At 33.4% G+C, this 25952-nt stretch overlaps 3 protein-coding genes across 6 annotated transcripts in view; 1 reads left to right on the top strand and 2 right to left on the bottom strand.

The window, feature by feature from the left end:
• The window catches only part of LOC134693659 (uncharacterized), an 82916-nt gene extending 80068 nt beyond the window's left edge, over window positions 1-2848 (bottom strand). For all 4 annotated transcript variants that reach the window (XM_063554543.1, XM_063554542.1, XM_063554547.1 and 1 more), the window contains exon 1: window positions 2722-2848. The gene's annotated coding sequence lies outside the window, so the exon portion shown is untranslated. The remainder of the gene's footprint in view (window positions 1-2721) is intronic.
• A 6413-nt stretch (window positions 2849-9261) lies between these two features.
• LOC134693655 (eukaryotic translation initiation factor 5A-1-like) lies at window positions 9262-20507 on the bottom strand. Its single transcript, XM_063554537.1, has 5 exons — window positions 20404-20507; window positions 11675-11867; window positions 11224-11328; window positions 10382-10519; window positions 9262-9569 (listed from the first exon to the last, which is right to left on the bottom strand). Exons 1-5 carry the CDS (start codon window positions 20427-20429, stop codon window positions 9504-9506), a joined length of 528 nt encoding a protein of 175 aa, XP_063410607.1. The 5' UTR covers window positions 20430-20507; the 3' UTR covers window positions 9262-9503.
• A 2718-nt stretch (window positions 20508-23225) lies between these two features.
• Window positions 23226-25936, top strand: LOC134693007 (uncharacterized). Its single transcript, XM_063553680.1, has 3 exons — window positions 23226-23689; window positions 24216-24377; window positions 24659-25936. The coding sequence occupies exons 1-3, from the start codon at window positions 23378-23380 to the stop codon at window positions 25760-25762; spliced, it is 1578 nt and encodes a 525-aa protein (XP_063409750.1). The 5' UTR covers window positions 23226-23377; the 3' UTR covers window positions 25763-25936.
• Window positions 25937-25952: the final 16 nt, after the last annotated feature.

The following is a 25952-nucleotide window of genomic DNA, read 5'->3' as shown; positions in this document are numbered from 1 at the left end:
TAGGAAATTCCAATGAAGGTTTTAAAGTAAAGGGAGATAATGCTCCACTTTTAGCAATTTTAAATCAGAAAAATCAATGTAAGTTTCTTAATGTAATGCAATTCAATCAGTATCCGTATATATATATTTCTTTACAAACATTAGGTTTAAAAATACCGTTGGATGATCATATTTGTCAGATCAGTTCATGTTGTACCCTATCCAAATATTCTTTGTGATACTGATGCTAAACTATGACTGTCGTAAAATGTCTGTCTATGAATATTGACAACAACATTTTATATTCTCGTGTTCTCTTTACAGGTCATGAACTTTACTTTGAATAATCAATTCGGAGGTACAAAATGTATGTCCTTTAAAAAGTAAAACGCTTTTTGCAGAGAAAAACAGATTTCAAAACGTTTGTTTAAATATTAAAGATAAGTACTAAGTATATGCACAAACTAGTCATAGATTTTGATTAACTCAATACGTATACTACAAAACGATTCTAAATTAAGAATTTTAGTATTAAAAAATCTTTAATTTGATGTTCACAGTTTTAAAAGTGCATGCGATTAGAAAAATAAGGAGAAACTGTATTATATTTTTCACGCATAAATAGACAATTATATCATGTTTGAGGACACGGTGTATTTTAAAAAATCGGTATTATAGTGAACCTATATTACTAAAGGAAGAAACCAATTTCATTGAACAGCAACTCCTCTACAAAAACAAAGAAAGTGAGAAATACTAGTTATATGACGTAAAAATTGAAGTGTTTTATGCTCCTTAAATTTGTTTTTTAAATAATCTTTTTTTTTTGCCAATTTTTGAGAAAATTTCCAAATTCGGAGACCGTTATCGACCCGTGTCTTATACGCTCAGGGCCTGTGAAATATAAGACACAGTTCGTGTTAAATATAATTAATCTAAATCAATCACTCAGCATATCAATGTAAAATTTGAAGAATTGTCCCTTATCCTTTATTTTTGTCGAGGTTGGGGTGCGAATGCACGGACGCAACCGGTTTTATTTTTTGGTTTTAATTGGACAAACACTTTATTCTGTTTCAGTTGAAAACAATTGTGTCTCAGTCACATACAGGAAAAAGTATTTTTTTAATTGAAAACTGAGAGTTGTTAAATTGTTTCCCTAATTTTCAATGAAAACAGAATTCTCTTTTCAATTTAACTTCTAAAATATTTTTTCGAGACATTTGAAATGATTCATTACTACAATACGCATAAGAAATCAAAAAGATATGTTAATAAAAGCGGTAACACAGGAGAGAAGAAGGGACTGTCAATTGAAAAAAAACTATTTTGACTTACAACAGGCCACTTACGGACAACTCAAAGAGGTTTTGAAGTTGCAATCTATTCTACGAGCATGAATCTCCCTTTGGGCTTTTGGGAGTTTTTGGTTTTGTGTCCATATTTATACATTCCGGTTTTGTGTCCATATTTATACATTGGGTCAACACCGTGGACTGAAAGGACAGATTGATATAGGACCTGCTTATATTTTATAATATGGCACTTATGTACAGTAGAAAAGTCCATGAGCCCAGTAGCAGAACTCTGAACAACGGCTGATTTTCCTTCCAAGCCAGCTTGCTTCGCAGGGCACTGCAAGTCCTCTATGACGTCAAGGAACAACGTCACAGGGGAAAACAACATCGGCTTTGGGCCTATCCTTGGCAGTCAAATGTACTGTTTCTGCATCGGCCAAATCGGCCCTATGGCAGAAAGAAGGTTAAACAATTATTGTTAGATTATTTTTGGAAAAAAAATTAACGTGATTCGTCTACAAGAAAGTCAATGAAAGTGTACATTTTATCGTCATGCACGAAAAAATAACCGTTATTCCTCATAGAGGTGCCCCCATTACCTGACATCCTCATACATTAGTCAAAAAAGAGATGGCACAGATATCAAAAGGATATTCAAACTAAGAAATATCCTATTCTTATATTTCGTTTTAAAATTTTAGCTATAAAAAAAACCCACCTCTTTTGATGTAGTTAAGTATGTTATTTTAGATAAATTAAATAATTGTGTATGGTATCCCCAATCTTAGGAGAGGAAGGACCTTTATCTTGGCTCAGGGATTGGGTGTTTTTAAGCTAAGAATTTGGGATTGACCCTTTGCGGTGCAGGGATTCTTTTTTTTTTCGAATTTCGGGATGGCAGGATTTAAAATTTTAAATTCAGGACCTCATGATTTCATGTTTTAGTCTGGGATTCCTGATCAGGACCCCTCCTACCCCCCCCCCTTTTTTTCAATCTTTAATCTAAATAAGAATGATATATTTACCTGAACTTTCTAGCTAGATGTGTAGTTTGGAAAGGCTATTTTTTTTGACAGGAATGCCTTCCTACTTTCAAGACATCATAAATATTTGAAATTACTAGATATGACAGATCTGTGGGCTGTGGTACAGTATCATGACATGGTTCATGAGTATGTTCCACGGACTTTGCCAATCAGACAACTGGCAGTGTCCATGAGCAAAAGTGTGATTGCACAGCCTTCAATGATCATTAATACCTATGCTAATTAATGTTGAAAGTGAACAGATGATTTATCATACTTTATGTTTATGCATATTTGTAAATTTTAAAATAACCGTTTAGATTGTTGACATTTCAAACTATGTATGCTGCAGTTAAATGCACATCTGGGTTACAGATTTGTAATTACATAGGTTTTGGTTATTGGTGGTGTATATTTACCTGTTTAGCAGAACCCAATTACAAATGTTGTTATCAAAACAACTATTTATGCCGGTAAACTTGTAAAAACACGCTTCTTTCACTTTCGTTTTATTTCCTGCGCCAACTTTTCGTCTGGTGGCCAAAATGTCCTTCTCACAAAATATCACTTTCACGGGAGGTAATCAATATTTCCCGCTAAATTTCAATTTTCATTCTTTTTAAAAGTTTTCAAATGTGAAAAAAAGATGATTAATAATTGGTGAATGCGTGGCCTATTAATTAAAACCAGAGAAATATAATACAATATAATGTATTATATGTCTCTGTTAAAACTAATATGATGTTTTTTCTGAAAATAAAGAAGAAGAAGAATATTTAGTTATATCAAGGAATTTAAATATACAATTCCTTGGTTATATGTACAAAAAAAAATATGCAGAGAACAATGCCTGAATATAGAAGTTGTCTACTTTTCATTGAGGCCCTCAAGCAAAATAAATGCATACAGTTAACATTCATACATAAAAATACAATATACATTACTAGTATATACACATTTCAATTATTCAAATATACGAATGGTAATAAATGGCAATATTTGATAAAGTTTTTAATTTGGAATTGTGGTAGATGGTACATCCGGTAGCAACAAGATGACGTGTGATCGTGTACATCATAACCATGAGCGTACCGGTAATCTGCGTTGTGCAAGTTGTAGCTTATGAAGGAATATTTCTTTCGAAAGAACTGATGATATATAAAAAATATATATGGTATGATTGCCAATGAGACAGCTCTCAACCAGATGCAGATGCAGGGCGCAGCTTTATAAGACCGCAGAGGTCAAACACTGAAGAGTTGGGGCTAGTATGGACAGAACATTCAAACTGGATACAGCTCTGAATTTTGATTGGGATTACTGAATAGTTGACACAGCATAGGTTTCTGACACAGAATGAATGTCTAATGAACTTAAAAAAATTTTTTGCCTTTTGAGCAATTCACTATGCTGTTGAATATTAATCCTCTTAAAAAAAGGTTTGAAGAAATTTTCTTTTTATTTATGAAATCTGAAATGAGAAAAATTGACCCCCCCCCCTTTTCTTATTCTAAAACTGATCTCAATTCAAATTTCTAATGGAGTTTGCAACAATAACTACTCATTTAAATACATCATAAAATATTAAAATGTAAAAAAGTGCTTGTTATCACTGAATAGTATAGATTGTTTTAATTTATCAGTTGGTAGTAAAAGTGAATATACATTGGACCATTCAAGTTAATATCTGCTAAAGGAGGTTGGATAGTCCTTTCTGAGGGTGTAAAATTTATACATCTTAGGGGTGAAAATTTGGGTTTTCTCATCTGACACGTACACTTATAAACAAAAAACTTTAGAGGGTCTTGCAGCAGTAAATAATTTAAAATAATTACATCTTAGGGGTTACACAAATGCCTATGTCAGATCTTATGGGTGCTTTTGAATGTAGATAGTTAAGTATCATGCATTATCTGGTATTGTATTCAAAATTCTGATGGGTACAATCCTTGCAGTAAAAAATTCTGATAGGTCGTTTTTCCCCATGAAAGCCCATCCACCCAATATGAACAGAAACTCTACATCTGATAGGTCTTAATTTATCGATCTGGTAGGTTGTTTTTCGTGGGTTTTTTTCTGATACGTATAAACAAAATTCTCCCCATCCATCCCCACCTGTCAGATATTAACTGGAATGGCCCATTGTATATTGTATAAAACAATGATTTAAGTTGATTCAACTACTATTCTGGACAAAGAAAGATAACTCCAATTGAAAATGTCTTGCTATTGCGCAATATTGTGCAATTATATATTTCTTGCTATTGCGTAATACTGTGCAATTGAAAACACTTGCTATTGCACAATAATTAGCAGCCTGACTTGCAAATGCAAATGTCCTCAATATTATTTTTATATGAGTTATTTAGTTAATATTCAAAATGGATTTACGTGGATATGAAGTTGATATAAATATCATTCTCATGAAAAGGTTTAAGAATACAGGCCAAAACTTTCACTGATTAAAAAAAATGAGGGCATGAAGTTACATTATTTTGATGACTTTCTATCTGGTTTAAATTGTTGCCTGGTCTTGGTTTTTCTAATCAAACTATGACTATTTAAAATTGATATGATCTTACGGTGTTTATATATCTCAACTTGTACGATTCGCTCGTGTATGTAACAATGTTTAAGATTTTAACGAGAGAAATTTATGTATTACTGAAAAATAATTACACCAGGGTTTTCGATATCACAAACTAGTCAAAACATTTACTAAATTTTATCATCGGTATAAAGACATCATTCGTAAATATAGCTCAACATGCAGACTTCTTATACGTTCAGGTATTTCACATCCAATTTTTTATGGAAATATTCTTTATAAAGCACAAAGGTGTCAGTATTCACCTCAGAAACTTACAAAACCTTTGAATAGACTTATAAAGAAGGGATATAATTACGATACTGTTGTCAAGTCATTAAAGATTGCATATTTTGGCGTTTATATTGAGTCACTGATAAGGTCTTTGCATCGGAACTAAACACATTTATTCTAAAAACAGTTGTTGGCATGACACGGGTTATGTTCTTCTCATATATGTTATGATGGTATGATACTAAACCCCTAACGGGAAGGATTGTGCCTGATGTTCATATGATGGAATCATAATCTTTCAGTCAGTTTAATTGAAGTCTGGAGCTGGCATGTCAGTTAACTGCTAGTAGTCTGTTGTTATTTATGTATTATTGTCATTTTGTTTATTTTCTTTGGTTACGTCTTCTGACATCAGACTCGGACTTCTCTTGAACTGAATTTTAATGTGCGTATTGTTATGCGTTTACTTTTCTACATTGGTTAGAGGTATAGGGGGAGGGTTGAGATCTCACAAACATGTTTAACCCCGCCGCATTTTTGCGCCTGTCCCAAGTCAGGAGCCTCTGGCCTTTGTTAGTCTTGTATTGTAATTTTAGTTTCTTGTGTACAATTTGGAAATTAGTATGGCGTTCATTATCACTGAACTAGTATATATTTGTTTAGGGGCCAACTGAAGGACGCCTCCGGGTGCGGGAATTTCTCGCTACATTGAAGACCTGTTGGTGACCTTCTGCTGTTGTTATTTTATTTGGTCGGGTTGTTGTCTCTTTGACACATTCCCCATTTCCATTCTCAATTTTATAAACCTTGTTTCAAAATTTCATAGTTTTCTATTGACTTAAACTAAAGTTATAGTCCGAAAACAAAGAATATGCTTATTTGGGCCCCTATTGGCCCCCAATTCCTAAACTGTTGGGACCAATTCTTCCAAAATCCATTCCAACCTTCCTTTTACGGTCATAATAGTTATCAAAAGTACCAGGATTATAATTTTATACGCCAGACGCGCGTTTCGTCTACATAAGACTCATCAGTGACGCTCAGATCAAAATAGTTTAAAAAGCCAAATAAATACGAATTTGAAGAGCATTGAGGATCCAAAATTCCAAAAAGTACCAAATACGGCTAAGGTAATCTACTCCTGGGGTAAGAAAATCGTTAGTTTTTTGAAAAATTCAAAGTCTTGAAAACAGAAAATTTATAAAAATGACCATATAATTGATATTCATGTCAACACCGAAGTGCTGACTACTGGGCTGGTGATACCCTCGGGGACGAAACGTCCACCAGCAGTGGCATCGATCCTGTGGTGTAAATAGTTATCAAAATAAAACTCGTTTTAAAATTTCATAGATTTCTATTGACTTTTTTGCGGTCGTATAAAAAGAGACCAAATGACACAGAAATTAAGAACTATAGGTCCCCATACGGCCTTCAAGAATGAGCAAAGCCCATACCATGTAAACCCCATGAAGTGGGTCTCATTGGGGTCTAAGCGTGACGCGGGATTGCCGAATTTTTTTAAGCGTGACACGTGAAAAGCAAATTATTGTGGCGTGAAAACGGGAAATGAGGTCTTGCGGAACCCGCGAAATGACAAAAAAATGAGAATTGCTTACGTACATAGTGTAAGCGAAGCGGGATACGGGAATTTGACAAAACAGTAAGCGGGATCCGGGATCGGAACCCCCCAACGAGAGCCCCCATGAAGTATTTTTGAGTTCTTGTCCAAAAACTGGGAAATTCCCCCTTTTTATGAATAAAACCCCTAAAACTCGGAAACTTAGAATCCAAAATTTATGAAAATCGAAATGAGCTCACGTCAATACATATAAAAAAGTTTCATTTCAATTGGTTCAGTGAAGCATTTTTGAGTAATTGTCAGACGGACGGACAGACGGACAACCGGATATACCATAATACGTCACGTAAACGGGCCTATAAAAATGAACGAAAAACAAATATTTTACACATAAACAAACGACAACCACTGAAATACAGGCTCTTGACTTGTGACAGACACACACATACATAATGTGGTGGGGTTAAACATATTAGCGGGATCCCAACCTGTTACCATCCCCTTTACCTGGGACAGTGGTGTAACAGTACAACTTGAAGTTTTTAAAAGTACGAATAGCAATATCGGGAAGTACGGACAATAAATGCCGACTCCACTACGGTTGAGTCAAAAACATAACTTTATCGCCTTTTTACCGGTACAAGCATGATATTTTTGTGGGTCGAATCTGTCAACGAAATGATTCACTTTGAATGTTGACATTCTTTTCTTTAATTTAATTGAAGGTCACATGAATACGGATTCAATGAAGACAAATTGTTCACTTGCAAGTGAATAAATCTTCAGCTTTATTTCTTAGCTTATTTTACCAAAATTGAACTAAACTGGCTGTTAAAAACAAATTATTTTGTAACGATTGAACCGAAACAAATCATATTTTACTTTTAGTCTATGTCTCGGGGCCCGATGTCTCGTAGCTAATGTACCAAAAAAATTATAAGGGTTCCGCGGAACCCAGTGTCTCGCCTACTTTTGCTGTAACTCCCAGGCTCAACAAAAATGAGGAAAACAATCAATAAAAATATTCCTCTTGATACTATCTTGAGATTGTAAGAAGCTTCTGTCCAAGTTTGGTGAAAATTTCAGGATAGTTTATGAATCGAATAAATGTTTAAAAAACTTCAACTGCAGACTGTATGTAAAATTAACTGGAAGAAAAACTAAGTCCATTTATAAGTAAAATACAGATACACAGGTACCAAATATTGACAAAATTTCCTTTCTAGATACTAGCTTTTGATCATAAACAAGCTTCTGTCCAAGTTTGGTACAAATTTAAAAAAGTATGAGAAAGTTATTAAATTTCAAAAAAAAATTTAACCACAGAGTGAATGTGTTGTTTCCTGGCAAAAACCCTTAGTCCATTTAAAAGTATAATACGGAGAAAATGGATTGATTTTTTTACAAAATTTACTTCTGGATACTATCTCATGATCATAAACAAGCTTCTGTCCAAGTTTGGTACAAACCCAGAATAGTTAAAGAAAGTTATTAAAATTTTAAAAACTTTAACCACAGAGTGAATGTTATGTTTCCCCGCAGAAAAACTAAGTCCATTTATAAGTAAAAAACAGAAAAAATGGAATTTTATTTTTGCAAACTGTACTTCTTGATACTATCTTATGATCATAAACAAGCTTCTGTCCATGTTTGGTAGAAATCCAGTATAGTTTAAGAAAGTTATTAAAGGAGTAGGTCCGGTAAGGACCGATTTTGGACTCAAATTTCAGTTTCATCTGACGAAAGATTTTGACCACTTTTTATACACTTAAGTTTCCATTTCATTTGATTCAAATAATATATATGAAAGATTTCAACTGGTTTCATCATTAAACACGCTCCGATTCAAGCTCAAATATGAAAAATCAACCAAATATGCGAAAAAATGTCATTTTTTAGATGGTTTTTGTCAAAAATTAAATTGGCCGCATTTGTGTTCATCCTCAATCTTTATATATGTTATGTATTATTATCAAATACAACTTCCATTTCAATATTTTGGATGAACACGAATGCGGCCACTTTCGTTTTACACGGAAACCGTCTGAAATTTAACTAAAATGCTGGAATTTTGAATATTTCAGTAATTTAGCGTGACTTAATGGTGCTAGTACCCAATATATGTGCATTGTAACGTCAAAAACAGCCCATATTTATGTAGCAGAACAATTCTACTATCCAATAAATAACTAAAAGTTTACATTTTAACAATTTTGTAAAACTGCTTTATTTTGGGGCCAAAAAGGGGTCTTACTGGACCTACTCCTTTTAAAAAACTTTAACCACAGAGTGAATATTTGTAGACGCCGCCGACGACGGAATGTAGGCTCGACAAAAAGGTGACAACAAACAATTATTGCGATCACTATTTGTGCCATTATTCCAAGTCGTATATGAAGTAAAGCATCTTTGCTAGCTAATGCTCATGAAATAGCCAAATTTTACGATCTAGTCTTCTCCGAAGGCAGGGGACTGGATCGTAACTCTTGGAAATTTGGACACCTTCAATATCTTTCATCTTTTAGCCAAGAAAATGCTAAGAAGTAACAAAACTGGTTAAGTGTAATAATTTTATTTAAATTAGAAGATAGAATGTGTGATTAGATAAAAGAATATGAAAGTTTTTTTTTTTGTTATTCTCTCTCTTCACTTTCTGTTACTTCCCTATCCTTCCTTCACCTAAAACTCCTCGTTGCAGAGTTAATTATATGTATGTGATCCGGTTGTGATCCTCATTAGGAATTTGTATTATCCTATTTGGATAGAATTAGTGATGAGTATAAAAGAGATAAAAAGAGTCAAGGTTGTTTAATAGCTTTCATTGCTATGACCTTCTCCTCGTCCATAGCAGTGATGACGGAGACCTGAAAATAAAAAGACAAAATGTCACAATATTTGTAAATTACTAATTTCAGGTCAGGTATTTAACAGGATTTGATAAAATATAGCAATACAAATTTACTTTTATGGAAAAGTATAAACTCAAGTAATTATCTATCGGTGTACAACAAAAAATAATCATGGTTTATTGATAATGATTGAATGATGTTTAGTGTTTTATGCCACTTCCAGCATTTTTTGGCTAATTCGTGGCGGTCATTTTTTTATTGGTTGAGGAAGCCAGAAAGTCAGGTGATTCAGAAAACCACTGACTTTCGGCGAGAAAACTGACAGTCGAATGCACCTCAGTGCCACGTGCGGGTTTCGGGTTTCGAACTTACAACCTCAGTTGACAGGCTAGTCATACAGCAGTTGAACATAACCTGGCCACACAACACTCATGGCATTAAATATCTCTAACATGGGGATCCATGTTTCAACTTTCCAGCGTTTTTATAAGTTGTTTGCACGTTTAGTGGTTGTAAAAAAACTGCCTTAGAGGAATTAAAAAAATAAGATTTTTTTTTTTTTTTTTTATAGCAAAAACAAACTGTTGCCTATAAATTAAGCCGTTAAAGATGGTCATACTGACCCAAATATGCAGTCGTTCTCTTAAGTTTCTGAAAAACTTGTGATGAAAATTTCTGTCGTACGGACACGGTAATTGCAAAACTCCTCCACATTTAGAAGGTATAATTTATGACATCTAAAAATCAAACCTAATTTTGTGAAACATGAACGAAAACCGCGAAAAATGACTGAAGTATAAATATATAAAACAAGTGCTATAACGTACCATAAAATCTTCATCTTTTTCAAATTTGACCTTAATCTCTTTTCCAAGGTCATCATCCTCCTCGATCTTGATATCACTGCGAAGTTGACCTTTGTCATCCATTATTGTCAAATACCCATCACGGCTAACATTAACAATCTAAAAATGACAAAACATAGCAATTGTTATACATATTTTTAAAAACTTTGAACCATTTAATGCTAATTAAGGTCAAACGAACAGCCAAAACAAAATATGAAATAAAGAAGATGTGGTATCCTTGTTTAATAGACAACACTCCACCAGAGACCAATGACAACTGTGCCAATTATCATTAAACATTAATCTAGATTTCCCGAAATCGAACCTATCAGTTTCGAAATGTATTTTATACAAATGAGTTAACCGGCCTTCCATGTCACTATATTGGATAAAATACTCCGCGGGGAGAAGCCTGATACGACCACAGAGATTGAACCATGAACAGCTGCGGCACTGAATTTGGATTGTGATTGACAATTGGACATAACATAGTTCTCTTTTTTTTATGTTCGTGTAGGTAACTTATTCCTAAGCGAATACGGACGTATCATAACCGCGAAATCTAACCAAACCTTCCTTTTGTGGTATTGAACCTTGTAGTACAATTTCAAACAAAACTCAAGTTATGGTCCGGAATCTAGAATTATTGTTTTTGCTGTTTGGCCCCTTTTTTCATTATATCAACGCAAACATGTTGATGTCAAATAAAAACAACTTACAAAATAACAAATTACTATTGACACAAAGTACCGATCTGATAGTAAACTCTCAGTTTCCTACTTATATTTATTATACTTGGTGTTTACAATAAGTGTCCCCACCTGATATTCCAGACGTTTGACATTAGGAACATCCATGTTATGGTGTGCTGGACAAATGTCTTCGTACTTCTTTCCAGTGAACAGATCCAATCCAATGAGATGAACCTGTAAACATGACAAACAGAGAAGATTTGACTATAAAAGAAAACAAAGGTAACCACCTGTAAAAAAAGAAAGTGGTTCTGTATACATTATTAGTTAAGTTGTATTGTCACATCAACTCATTGTATACTACACATACGCATTTACAGTGCTGGGACATTACTAATCAGATAGACATTAGCCAAATTTGCTAGTGGGGCCCCATATGTAAAATTACTTGGTGAGAATAAAATTGAGAATGGGAATGGGGAATGTGTCAAAGAGACAACAATATTTGCTTTATAGACGTTCATATTTCTGTACGATAAAATTATATCGGTGTTTGTGGCGGGAAGTACTATTGCCATACCTTTGCGTGTCCATGCTTTCCTGGGGCGGATGTAGACATCTCTACTATCTTACAAGGACGATTCTTCAGTAGAACATGACCTCCTTTCCTCAGACTGGAGCATTGTTCTGGGTAAGTACTAGATGCTCCAGCATCCCCCTGCTCAAATTCCTCCTCGTCATTGATAACAATGGCTGCTGCTTCCTTGCGAGCGCTGAAATATTAAATATCTCAGATATTCAGATAGGAGATATGAAACTTTAGCGAAGAAGATGCATTTTAAGCAACTTTGAAAGCTCGGCCAAAAAAAACTGGTGGTATTTTACAAATAAATATTCGTTTGGCTCTAACGGCTTTCTTGTCCTTCAGTGGCTCCATATATACGTATCCCTACGTCTTATTTTTCCTTATTTAAATTTTCTATTAAAAAAAATGATGCCAGCATTTTGAGATGTAGCATACTTAAGGTATATTTTCCTTACTACTACTAAATTGAATAACTTTATTAATAATTAAAAACCAATTCTTCAGAGAACAATTGAAGGTCTTTCCACCTCGATATTAAGAATGAAATTTTAAACAAGATTTTAGAAAAGGTCACTCCTTGTTGATGTAATTTAGTACCTCAAACTGATTTAAAAAAAAAATTGGTAAATGCAAAAGACTTAATTATTTTATAATGAACAAGAAAGAATTTAAAGCAAAGGTCAAAATCTAAAACGTCAAGTTGACCTTTGACCTTGACCTCAAGGTCATAGGTCAGTGATCTCAAATCAAAAGACCCCAGGTCAATCACTTGTATGGTTGAAGAGAAATATCGATTTCAAATATAAAAGGGGAGAAAATTCCTAAAAGGGTTGACCAAAGCACATCCACTTAAATGGGTTGAAGTTGCCCCTTGTTGTAAACAGTTATTTGGCAAACACATCGTATCATTAACTGTTACAATTTCTTTTGAATATAGATAACAAGCAAATTCCAAAATATAGAATATGACCTTGACATTCAACCTTGACCTCAAATTCAAGGTCATAGGTCAGTGAACTCAAATAGGAAGGCCCCAGGTCAATCACTTGTATGGTTGTGGAGAAATAATTATTTCAAATACAAAAGGGGAGAAAACTCCTAAAAGGGTTAACCAAAACACTTCGACTTAAATAGGTTAAAGTTGCGCCTTATTGTAAACAGTAATTTGGCAAACACATCATATCACTAACTGTAACAGTTTCTTTTGAAAAACGATAACAAGCAAAATTCAAAAAATTATAACATGACCTTGACCTTTGACCTTGACCTCAATTTCAAGGTCATGGGTCAGTGAACTCAAATTAGAAGGTCCGAGGTCAATCACTTGTATGGTTGTGGAGAAATAATGATTTCAAATACATAAGGGGAGAAAACTCCTATAAGGGGTAACCAAAACACTTCGACTGAATAAGTTGAAGTTGTGCCTTATTGTAAACAGTGATTTTGCAAACATATCATATCATTAACTGTTACAGTTTCTTTCGAATAACGATAACAAGCAAAATTCAAAATTTATAACATGACCTTGACCTTTGACTTTAACCTCAATTTCCTTTATATGGACCAAGGACTTCATATCAAAAGACTGTAGGCCTCTACAAATTATACTGTATGAATGAACCCAACATGTCGTTTATTTTAAATTTCAAACGGAAATAACTCACATAAGATGTCTTCTGATCACCTCAGTCAAAGTAAAACAAATCATTCCTAAGAGTAGACGAACAATTTGGTGAAAACAGTTTGTAAAAATCTTTTACGGTTATAGAGATATAGCGATAACAAGAAAAAAGAGACGCGGGGAGATAACTCCTATAAGAATAAGTGTTCGGTCACACAGGGTGAGTTTTGAAACCTCCATTACTGAACAACATCATTGGCCAAACATCCATTCGATATGTTGTAAAACAAAAAAGCATCTCACACTTGGTACAATTAAAAACCTTATAATAAATTGTTCAAATAAGGCCTTCGAAAATAGTGGAATAAATTACTTTTGGAGTGTCAAGAACTCGTTGGAAGTACTTGATAAATTGCATGCTCATATTGGTGATTTTGAATCTGTTCAAAGTTTTGATTTTTCTACCCTGTATACCACATTGCCTCACATTCTCATTAAGAAAAAATTCACACACCTAATTAAATGGGCATTCAAAAAATCCACTGTGTCTAAACCACACCGGCAAAATTTGCTCGGACTCGATGCTATCTAACATCCGGCACAATGACGGAACACCAATAGACAAAAGAAAGGTAGGTTTCTCCTTATTGTTTTATTCTTTTTATGATATCGAAGAATATATATACATATACAACTATTTTCTATTGTGAGATGCAATATTTTCTACAACCGTTCTCTATTAACGGAGAAATAAGTCAAAATGCATGTCAAAATGACGAATTGAGTGAACCTTGCCTCGAAATTGTTTAATTTCTCGTTAAATTGTTCACATTGTACGGAAAGAAAGGTACGGGAAGATAGATATTGACACGGAGATTGCAAATTTAGTTATTATGAGCATCTCAATAATTGTAACTCTGTGTATGGAACGAAAGAAATGGGTCATGTTAAAATCAAACTGGCCGGTTTCGTCAATGTATACAACCCGGTTTCGTCATAGATTTCAAAATGCATAACCCGGTTTGGTCAAATAAAAAAAATCATAATCGCATTACATTAGAACTGATTATTTAACTTCAGTGTTCAAAAGGAGTTTTGTGGGTCGTTCGAAAACAAGTTGTTCACCGGACAGCGGCTTATTATTTATATGAGTCTCAGATTCAAATAAATAATTAGCAAATTCATACTCTTATAGCCGACACATATATTTTAGTTTTACTTTGCATTCCGAAATTTTTTAACAGCATATTGCGATTAAAGCTCTCTAAATATGTTTTTTCTATATGAGTTATGGGAAAATATGTTGAACAATTTTAAACTTGAAATTAAAGTTTACGGTCTTAAAAATCGAAACACACAATTGATATGTGATTTTCTCGCACAAAAGAATGGACACCTTTATAAGTAATCTAATCATTCCATGTATGTAATCTTTTCTACCATCGTTAAAAATAAATCTTCTTAAGGATAAACGTTGATAATAAGACAAATGTATATGCATGCATAATCGGCATAGAAAACGAATGTAGGGTTACAACTACCATGCATTAAAATACAATTTATTTATCACTATACTGCTATGTACAAATTAGTATAATAGTCTCAGGTCATCTATACAATTCAATAATAATTATTTTGTTAACATTATTAAAAAAAAACGAGTCTGCACTGTCGCCATTGTGTTATGATGATCGTACACTGATGTTGATCAATATATACGGACAATATATACGGACAGACGTATTCAGTTTATTTCAAAGTGGGCGTATTTCGAACAACTTTTACCTACGGCCGAGCGTAGCGAGTCGAACAATATTTTGATTATTTTTTGCTTTATAAAATCTTTAAATACAGGAATCAATCAAGTTTTGGAAACCAAAGGTGGGGTCGGGGCGTGCAACATATACGTCATCCAGATTCGCCACTTATCTTATAAATTGTATACCGAATTAAAATATTGTAAGAAATGAGAAAAACAGGGACACCCGGGAAATCGGATTATGTCAGTTGGATTATGTTTCTCATAATAAATGCCGAATATCAAGTTCTTTTTATCGATTTCTATACATATTTTTTTTCAAATATATATAAAAGTTATATAGGAAAATGATAAGGCAGACAACTATACAACTAAATCGACTTGGCCGATATCCGAATAAAAAATATTTACCTTTAATTACGATTTTTTTCTCCATTTCTTCGCGTTTTTACACGCCCGTCCCAATTTTGACAGGCCGTATTATTGTATACCCCCGTCTTACTGTCCGTCCTTCCATCCATCCGTGCCTCCATCTATCAGTCATTCTGTCCGTCCGTCCGTCCGTCCGTCCGTCTATCTATCCGTCTGCCCACCATAAACATGTCGCACCGTAACTTCAGGACAGCTTATCTTGTTTTCTTAAAATTTAACATGATCTGTAAACCTTTAAGTGAAAATCAAATTAAATCTTTTTGAGTTACAGAACATGTACGTGAAAAAGGAATGTGGGGTTTTTTTAACATGTCGCGCCATATCTCAAAAACGAAGTATTATAACTGCATCAAACTTTATACACTTCTTAGTTATATAAATACTATAAATTTCTGTTTACTTTTTGGTGATGTTTAAATTTTGGTTTAGAGGGATTGATTTTTTTTTGGTAAAACAAAAACAAAAAGTGGGGGGGGGGGGGCATTTAAACATGAAAAATTCATACAAATTCCAAGCGACAACAACCGACCATAGAGCAGAAAACAGCCGAAGGCCACAATGGGTCTTCAATGAAGCAGAACATGTAAGTGAAACAGGAATGTGGGTTTTTTTTAACATGTCGCGCCATATCTCAAAAAAGAAGTATTATAACTGCATCAAACTTTATACACTTCTTAGTTATATAAATACTATAAATTTCTGTTTACTTTTTACTTTTTGGTGATGTTTAAAATTTTGGTTTAGAGGGATTGAATTTTTTTTTGGTAAAACAACAAAAACAAAAATTGTGGGGGGGGGGGGGGGGCATTTAAACATGAAAAAGTCATACAAATTCCAAGCGACAACAACCCGACCATAGAGCAGAAAACAGCCGAAGGCCACAATGGATCTTCAATGAAGCGAAAAACTCCCGCATCTGGTGGTGTCTTTTAGCTGGTCCCTTAATAAATATGTATACTAGTTCAGATATAGTGGATTTCATAGTAAACTGCGAATACATGTATATTTATCATATTTAATGGATAATTTTAACTATGATACAAGTTTTGGCACAAATCGCGAATTCACTATAAAGACTCTGTCATAGGACGAGTTAAGGTTTATTCATCATTTTTTATTATTTGTACTTTTGTTGTACTGTTTGTGTCAGCGACAACACTTTGACTCAGTCCATTTCCCGAGTCAGAGGCTTGTTATTCCATGGTTGTCTTTGGTTGCTTTATACCATATGTGTTTTGAACATAAAATAGGCAGGTAGTTTTTATGTTTGAATTGTTTTACATTTATAATTTAGGACCCTGTTATAGCTTGCTTTCATGCGGTTTGTGTGTTTTTCTCATTGTTTAAAGCATACGGTGACCTAAACTTGATTAATTCAACATCATTTTTGTGTCTAAAAGAAAGTTGTCTCATTGTCAATGTGTATGGGATAAGTGGTTACCGTCACTTTTTCTAAATAAGACCTAGATATAAATGACGGTCATGTTTTGCAAACCAACTTTTATTCACATTGAAAATACAATACTGTCAGATATTGTTTTCGAAAGTTATCTTGAAGTTTCAATTGAATTCGAACTGTAAAAAAGATGAATTTGGAATGTAATTTTTTTTATTTTGAACTGTAAAAATAATGTGAAAAACATGCCTATAGGAAAATAAATGTGCCTACCAGAAACGGGGAGAAAGATACAAATCTCATTGCTATGTTATGGATGCTTAAGTGTGAAAACTTGCTTTAGTGCGCAAGGAACACAGTATATATAGTACCAGAAACTCTGGCAGGACTGCATGCATGATAAACTTGTGCAGAACAGTATAGACTATAGTCGGTTTGGGACTGTTCGTCAATGATTGAATGCATAGTGTATATAATTTAGTATAGTAAAATAAAATTATGGCACAATCAAAACACATACTTTTATTTTTCATCTTTACATACTACTATTATAAACAAAGAAAATATAATAATGTTACAAAATAATTAGATACCAGTGTTTGCTATTGAGTATTTATATTCCATTAAAAATTAGTTTGAAGTTAAGTGAAATAAGGGATACGCCTTTCATTAGGAAAATGTGTATTATCATAATTAACTATGTCCAAAAGTGCCTGTTTAAAATAGATTTTAACACGCCAAGTTTACCTTACAATAAATATATATTTAAATTCTCGAAATACAATGTTCAGATCCGTGCCAAAGTTGCTTTTCATAAATTGTTTGTTAAAAAAAACCAACCAAACCGGGTGATATATATAGACGAAACCGGGTGATTGTGTAGTAACAACATTGACGAAACCGGTTTATTTTAATTTGACATTACCCTTTTCTTTCGTTCCATACACAGAGATACAATTAATGAGATGCTCATAATAACTTAATTTGCAATCTCCGTGTCAATATCTATCTTCCCGTACCTTTCTTTCCGTACAATGAGAAAAATTTAACGAGAAATTAAACAATTTCGAGGCAAGGTTCACTCAATTCGTCATTTTGACATGCATTTTGACTTATTTCTCCGTTAATATAGAACGGTTGTAAAAAATATTGCATCTCACAATAGAAAATAGTTGTATATGTATATATATTCTTCGATATCATAAAAAGAATAAAACAATAAGGAGAAACCTACCTTTCTTTTGTCTATTGGTGTTCCGTCATTGTGCCGGATGTTAGATAGCATCGAGTCCGAGCAAATTTTGCCGGTGTGGTTTAGACACAGTGAAATCAGAATGTGAATATATATGTTCAAACTCTTTTAGGTCATTTTTTAGTAGCAATAAACAAAAAAACTATGTTAATTTGACATGCTTTGATACTATATATGCCCTACTTTTACTAGATAACATTTTTGTTCGCTTTGGGGATTCCGTATATCGTCAGATTATCGGAATTTCAATGGGGACTAACTGTGCACCACTTATTGCGGACCTCTTTTTGTATTGTTATGAGTTACAATTTATGACAAAAATAAGCAAAGACCCATCAAAACAACATCTGATAAACAAATTTAATAATACTTTTAGATATTTGGATGATATTTTGGCTCTCAATAATGACGACTTCAGTATTAATGAAATTTATCCTGCTGAACTTTCTTTAAATAGAGCTAATACTAATAATGACCACTGCCCTTTCCTCGATCTTGATATCTATATCACTAACGGAAAGCTGAATACTAAAATTTATGATAAAAGGGATGATTTTTCATTTCCTATCGTTAATTATCCGTTTTTAGATGGTGACGTTCCCTTGTCACCATCTTACGGTGTTTATATATCTCAACTTGTACGATTCGCTCGTGTTTGTAACAATGTTTTAGATTTTAACGAGAGAAATTTATGTATTACTTTAAAATTATTACACCAGGGTTTTCGATATCACAAACTAGTCAAAACTTTTACTAAATTTTATCATCGGTATAAAGACATCATTCGGAAATATAGCTCAACATGCAGACTTTTTATACGTTCAGGTATTTCACATCCAATTTTTTATGGAAATATTCTTTATAAAGCACAAAGGTGTCAGTATTCACCTCAGAAACTTACAAAACCTTTAAATAGACTGATTAAGAAGGGATATAATTACGATACTGTTGTCAAGTCATTAAAGATTGCATATTTTGGCGTTAATATTGAGTCACTGATAAGGTCTTTGCGTCGGAACTAAAGACATTTATTCTAAAAACATTTGTTGGCATGACACGGGTTATGTGCTTCCAATCATATGTTATGATGGTATGATACTAAACCCCTAACGGGAAGTATTGTGTCTGATGTTCATATGATGAAATCATAATCTTTCAGTCAGTTTAATTGAAGTCAGGAGCTGGCATGTCAGTTAACTGCTAGTAGTCTGTTGTTATTTATGCATTATTGTCATTTTGTTTATTTTCTTTGGTGACATCTTCTGACATCAGACGCGGACTTCTCTTGAACTGAGTTTTAATGTGCGTATTGTTATGCGTTTATTTTTCTACATTGGTTAGAGGTATAGGGGGAGGGTTGAGATCTCACAAACATGTTTAACCCCGCCGCATTTTTGCGCCTGTCCCAAGTCAGGAGCCTCTGGCCTTTGTTAGTATTGTATTATTTTTATATTAGTTTCTTGTGTACAATTTTGAAATTAGTATGGCGTTCATTATCACTGAACTAGTATATATTTGTTTAGGGGCCAGCTGAAGGACGCCTACGGGTGCGGGAATTTCTCGCTACATTGAAGACCTATTGGTGACCTTCTGCTGTTGTTTTTTTATTTGGTCGGGTTGTTGTCTCTTTGACACATTTCCCATTTCCATTCTCAATTTTATCTCAGACGGCAGAAGAAAAAAAAAAAAAAAAAATCAGAAGAAAAACAAAAGGTCTTTCCACGAAAAGTGGAAAGACCTTATAACCAGAAGAAAAACAAAAGGTCTTTCCACGAAAAGTGGAAAGACCTAATTACGAGTATGTTTGTCTACATGATATATATACAGTTGTATATGTAAATATTTAAAAATCACTATGCAGTTATCGATTTCTCTCCAACGAGCACCCGTATGTATCACGTACGGTGGTGCAATCACTGTATAGTAAAGAAAGATGTCAAAATATAATGGTTTTAATTTGGTTATTTTATACATGTGCAAAGCAGCTTTTAGTTAATCATGATAGGCATTTTGGAAATGATTTGAGAATTTTTGTTATTTACAACTAACCCTCCTTTTTTCTTTGCAATTTTCATTTAAAAAACGCATTCGACGGGTGCATGCAGCATATATTATGTAATGAAACAGATAAAAACAAATTATCGGAAACTTTTCATTTTTTTTGCAATTGATCATTTTAAAATTCTTAAAATGTTTAGCCTCTGCATCCGTTCTTTCCCGGTATAAAAAATATTCACTCTGAATTATTTTATACTCTTCTTACCTTGATCTTTTGTTTTTGTTTTTCATTTTTTTGTCCTTTTCCTGTTTTTCACGGTCCTCGGAAATCCGCAAAAGGTAAGCACTTAAGATATTGGAAATCAGTAATATGGCGTCAATATCAAAGTTGCTTTAATATATATATAGTAAGTATTGCACAACCAGTGGTAAATAAATTATATTTGATAATGAGGTCATTTTTTAAAATCACATGTATTGTCACATGTTAGAACCCCAAAACGACAAATAGTAACTTACTTTTATTTCTAGGTTTTATAAAATGGACCAACATCATGATGTCTTTTACTATGGAGAGGAATGGCAGATATAATTTGCGAAATAATTACTGTACATGTCCCCTTGTTGGTACCTCCGCCGGCAACATTTTTTTTGGTATATATTTAATGGAGTTTACTTTCTTTATAGTTGTAAAGATACATTTGCCAATGCAAATAAACTTGTCACACAAAATTTACTGAAATGCGCTCAAGTGAAGAAATTCCATGGACTAAAATGAGACTTGTGGAAAAGCGACAAAACTACATGCGCTTGGGGGGAATGGAGCCCCTTTATTCTAAATCGATAAATTTTGAACCTCAATTTAATTGTAATTTATCAGAAAATTTATAAAACTATTGTCCATTTAATATCGTACGGAAAAGCAAGAACACTAAAGAAAGTGAAAAAAAGTTATAAACGTAGGGCAGTCCAAAGGGATGGTCCTCCTTTTGTGGGAATAATTTGGTCGAATATATAGGGAATCATTGAAGCATGGCTAGAGCGAGACCCCTCCTATGGCAGTCAATGTCCCCTCCCACTATAAGAAAATTTCTGGATTCACCTTTGATAAAATATCTACAACAAAACTCACAAAGAAAAGATTACAAAAAACCTGCAGTCAAAATAATTCAACAGACGACTCCCCCGACAAAAAACAAGGTGTTCATATTATGTGTCAACTGAGAATCGTCTCTGGATTTAGAAAGATCAAATTTGTTGTATAGTATACAAATCCTTGCTCCCACTAAAATAAATGGAGAATGTGTCCATAGGACATAGTATGATAACTCAATAACAACAAAAGTGACGCTACCCAATTCCCTTCGATTTGCGTTTTGTGGTAATGAGCAGCAGTGTGTATAAGTATAAGTCATAACATCGAGTTGAGGCAAACTAAAGTTAGAAATCAGATACCAGTTTCAGGACAGACGGACAAGGGTTGTCTCATACCGGTTGAAAATTTAATGAACAAAATGCTTACTTGATTTGTAACTTATGTTAACCTGCTGCCAAATCAATATCTTCAAAAGGACGATAGGGGGGAAACCGGATTATTTGAGTGAATTTTCTATCCAAGGACCATTACTCTGTTCAAAAATCGTCGGACCAGCAGAAAATTCATCCTTGATCCATAGCTTACCACGATAAAACAAGTTTGGAAAACTAATAAGCCGGACTGACGGTATCAGTCGATGGATATAGTGCAAACCTAATTCGACTTCGTCGGTATAGGGGACTTAAAATGCAGCTTTGTGCTTGTTTCTCATTCAAATCAATGTTTACACCTGATTATGCATGTAATATTTGTCACAGGATGTTTAACACGAGTCACCATCTTTTGAATTCATTGTAAACAGTAGGCAATATTGTTTGCAACCCTTGAAGGATTTTAAACTTGTTGCAATTTTAAATTAATTACATTTGATATACAAATATTTGTTTTCCGATTTAAAACGGACATTCCCAAGTCAACAAGAATAAGCCAATTGTACATAAAAGTGTTGACATACTACCTAGACCACAAGGCAATCAAATATAAGAAAACATACCATGTTAAGCTGTCGAAGACACAAGCATGACAGAAAAGAGACCAATCGCCGGATTTAAATTAAACAAAACAATGCACAAACTAAATGATCAAAATATTTGTAATTGATATATATATATATATATTTTACTTAAATCAAGGAAGACAATAATTATCTTGGTCACCTGATCCCCATGAGCTAAGAATCTTTTTGATATGTATGTATATATATGCTGCTAGTTTACCGTTCATTAGCTGCAATGTTGTTTTCATTTGATAACACCATCGATTAAACAGGAGCTGAATAACTTTATGCCTTGAATCGAATCGGTTCAATCATAGTTGTAGACCAGTTTTCATGGACCTGGTTTAACAATCTGAATTAAATTTGAAGCAGGCCATGTTTTAGGGTTGAAAACCCTGAAATCTTTCTGTCCAAAAAAATTCAAGAGCACAAGTGCACATGAAATTTTTTCCAAACTTTTACTTGCAGTTTTTATTTTTGATTTGTTTTTTGGGGTGTTTAACGCTACTTTTAAGCTATTTCGTGGTGGCCAGGTTTTATTGGAGTAAGCTGGAATGCCAAGAGAAAACCAGACCTTCTAAAGGAAACTAATATTCCTAGTAAATTAAGATTATAGAGTCGAGTGCATCTAGATCTTCACATTATCACTCATACCACGTCTTCTTACATGTATATCTAACAACTGGATGTCAGGCATCTCAATGTACAAGTCTTAAAATTTCATTCAAGGTTTGTAGTTATCAGTTACATTGACCTCTGAAAAGTTGTCTATTCCTGTTCATCTTTTATGAATACTATATCTTAGTGTGTATGCCTCTTTTAAAACTATGTTAACTATCCTTGTACCACAGGTCAATTTATTTCAAAATTCTGTTTTAATGGTTTAGTAAATGGATCACAGAATGGTGAACTTGTTTTTCATTGTTGTAGATGCCAGGTGCTTATCTGCAGGCCTTCTTGACTTTAGCAGCTGAGTGATTGGAAAATAGTCTCAATAGCAAAGATCGGCTGTACTAAAAATAGATTTCTTATCTTGATCTCTAATCAGGTCAATCAGTAAATGCCCGGATGTCATACAAACATTGTAAACATGGCGTATGTATGATGTTGATATTTTCACGTACATTAACTGATAAATCTAATTAAATGGAAGTTGCTCCGGTAAAACATAAGTCTGAAGGTGTGAAACATTGTTGTTACGGGACATGTAATAGTGACACAAGATATAGACATCGTGATGACATGAAGGATGTGTTTTTCATCCCTTTTCCAAAGCCCATCACGCAACGAGAGAAATGTGAACGTTGGATTAAGGCATGTGGGAGACCCAAGGAGGATTTTAATGTGGAAAAGATCAAACGCTGTACATACATGTGTAGTAAACACTTCGTCGGTAGTAAAGGGCCAACCGTACTTCATCCGGACCCACTGCCTGCACTGTTGCACAACGAGGACCAGGTGGGTGCATTTTATTGTTTACCTTTACAAATCATGACAGTTAACAACATGTACAATGTGATTTTCGTATTTTTGTGTAAATTGTACCCTGATCAACATCATATAAGTAATTATTTATATAACTAATTTTATATAATTTTCATTTCAGTTTTATTGTTTGTGCTTTACTGTCAATATACTTTAGAACTTGTAAATAAATACTTTTTTAATTCTTAATAATACCTGATTAGTTTAATGTAAAAAATAAAAATATAATGAAAGTTTATTTATATGAATTTATTGTATATCATGTATATTTTGGGTAAAGTTGAATTTTAATGCACAAGTATATTATCACACATGTTCCTCCCCTGATAATGAAAAGGCAGGGAGGGTAGTAAAATCACAAAATTTAATATCAAAACACTTTTCCATTTATAGCTTTCAGTCGTTCGTCACTGGAAAAGTTTTCTCAATTAATATTCTAAGATACTTTTAATGCATGCAATATTATACAATTTTTTATCCTAACTTTATATTATTACAGATGAATCGTTTTAAGCGGAAAAGAAAAGCTCCCACACCAAGAAAACAACACGTAAAAATCTTGAGAAAAGATGTAACTACAGCAGCTGAAAGTCTTCTTGAGTTGTCCGAATACACTGGACCAGATCCAAGTATTGACAAGGATTGTACTGAATCAATAACGGTAAGATAAAATTGTTATTAATTGTCTTTATATTAGATAAAGGCAAGAAGAAAAATAGGGGCACTACAGGTACATGTACATGTTTAATTATATTATATATTTATTATTTCATGCACCATGTCGTGCAAGTGTTATGTATTCTTGTGTGTGTTGAAATAATTGAAACAACTGTCTAACTGTATTAATAATAATTTGAGTGCAAGTATAGTCTTGAATATTGGAAATATGTCTGACATGTATGTTTTTGTTTATTAATATTTATTTGATTTTTTTTTTTACAGTCTACACTGGCTCAATGTGAAACACATAAAGAGAAATCTGTTCAAACTGAATCAGGCATTCAACATGACAAGGAAGTTCAAACTGTATATGGAAAAGAAATACTAAATGCAAAGATTGAAAACATGGTATTAAAAAACAAAATGAAAGTAGAACAAAATCAGGAAAATAACAATGCATCTTCTGATGCAATGCTATCATTAGAAAGTTTGAAAAGTGATGATGCACGATTGAAATTATTTACAGGACTACAATATAATCAATTTATGACATTGTTTGAATTTCTTGGTGAAAGTGTAAATAAACTGACTTACTGGGATGGTAAAAATACAAAGGAAAATGTGAAAAAAGGAAATCGTAAACTAGAGCCAAAAGAAGAACTATTTCTAACATTGGTACGCTTAAAAAGAGGATTCAATCTAGATGTCATGTCGCACTTCTTTCGAGTTTCATCTTCAACAGTTAGCGTGATATTTACAACATGGATTCAGTTTTTATATTGCCATTTTAATGACTATAGAAATATTATGTTTCCAGAGCGTCAGCACTTTAAAGAGTATATGCCACGTGTTTTCAGATGTTTTAAAAACATACGATGCACAATTGACTGTACAGAATTTTTTGTTCAAATGCCACGAGACTTTCGTCGTCAAGGAAATTTGTATTCCTCGTATAAAAGTCATCATACATATAAATGTCTTATAGGAGTAGCCCCAAATGGTGCAATAGTATATGTGTCTAATTTATATGAAGGATCTATAAGTGATAGAGCAATTGTTGAAAAATGCGGCTTTTTGGAATACATTAATCCAGGTGATCTTGTCCTGGCTGATCGAGGCTTTTTGATAGAAGATTTTCTAATGGCAAGACAAGCAACCCTTAACATTCCGCCTTTTCTTGGAAAAAGGTCTAAATTTACTGCTCAGGAAGAGTTGCAGACCCGTCGTATTGCTAAAGCAAGAATACATGTAGAAAGAGTGATTGAAAGAGTAAAAAAATTTAAATTACTGAGTGGAAATATTCCATTATCACTAACACAAATATCAGACCAAATGGTTTTTGTAGCATGCTGCTTGGTTAATTTCCAAGAACCACTTGTTAAATAACAGGAATTTGTGATGTTTGTACATACATGTACTGCTGACTGTTTGGTATGGGTTTAATTCATTGTTGAAGGCTATATGGTGACTTATTTGTTAACTTGTTAGTATCTAGGTTGAGAGTTGTCTCGTTCCCAATTTAACCACATCCTCTTATTTTATAAACAATGAACATTGTTGTATGAATGATAAAAAC

This window comes from Mytilus trossulus, chromosome 12 (genome assembly GCF_036588685.1).
Source record: "Mytilus trossulus isolate FHL-02 chromosome 12, PNRI_Mtr1.1.1.hap1, whole genome shotgun sequence".
In the NCBI taxonomy this organism is placed as follows: domain Eukaryota; kingdom Metazoa; phylum Mollusca; class Bivalvia; order Mytilida; family Mytilidae; genus Mytilus; species Mytilus trossulus.
The sequence above is the reverse complement of the archived record's forward strand: the minus strand, read 5'-3'. Positions and strand labels throughout refer to the sequence as shown.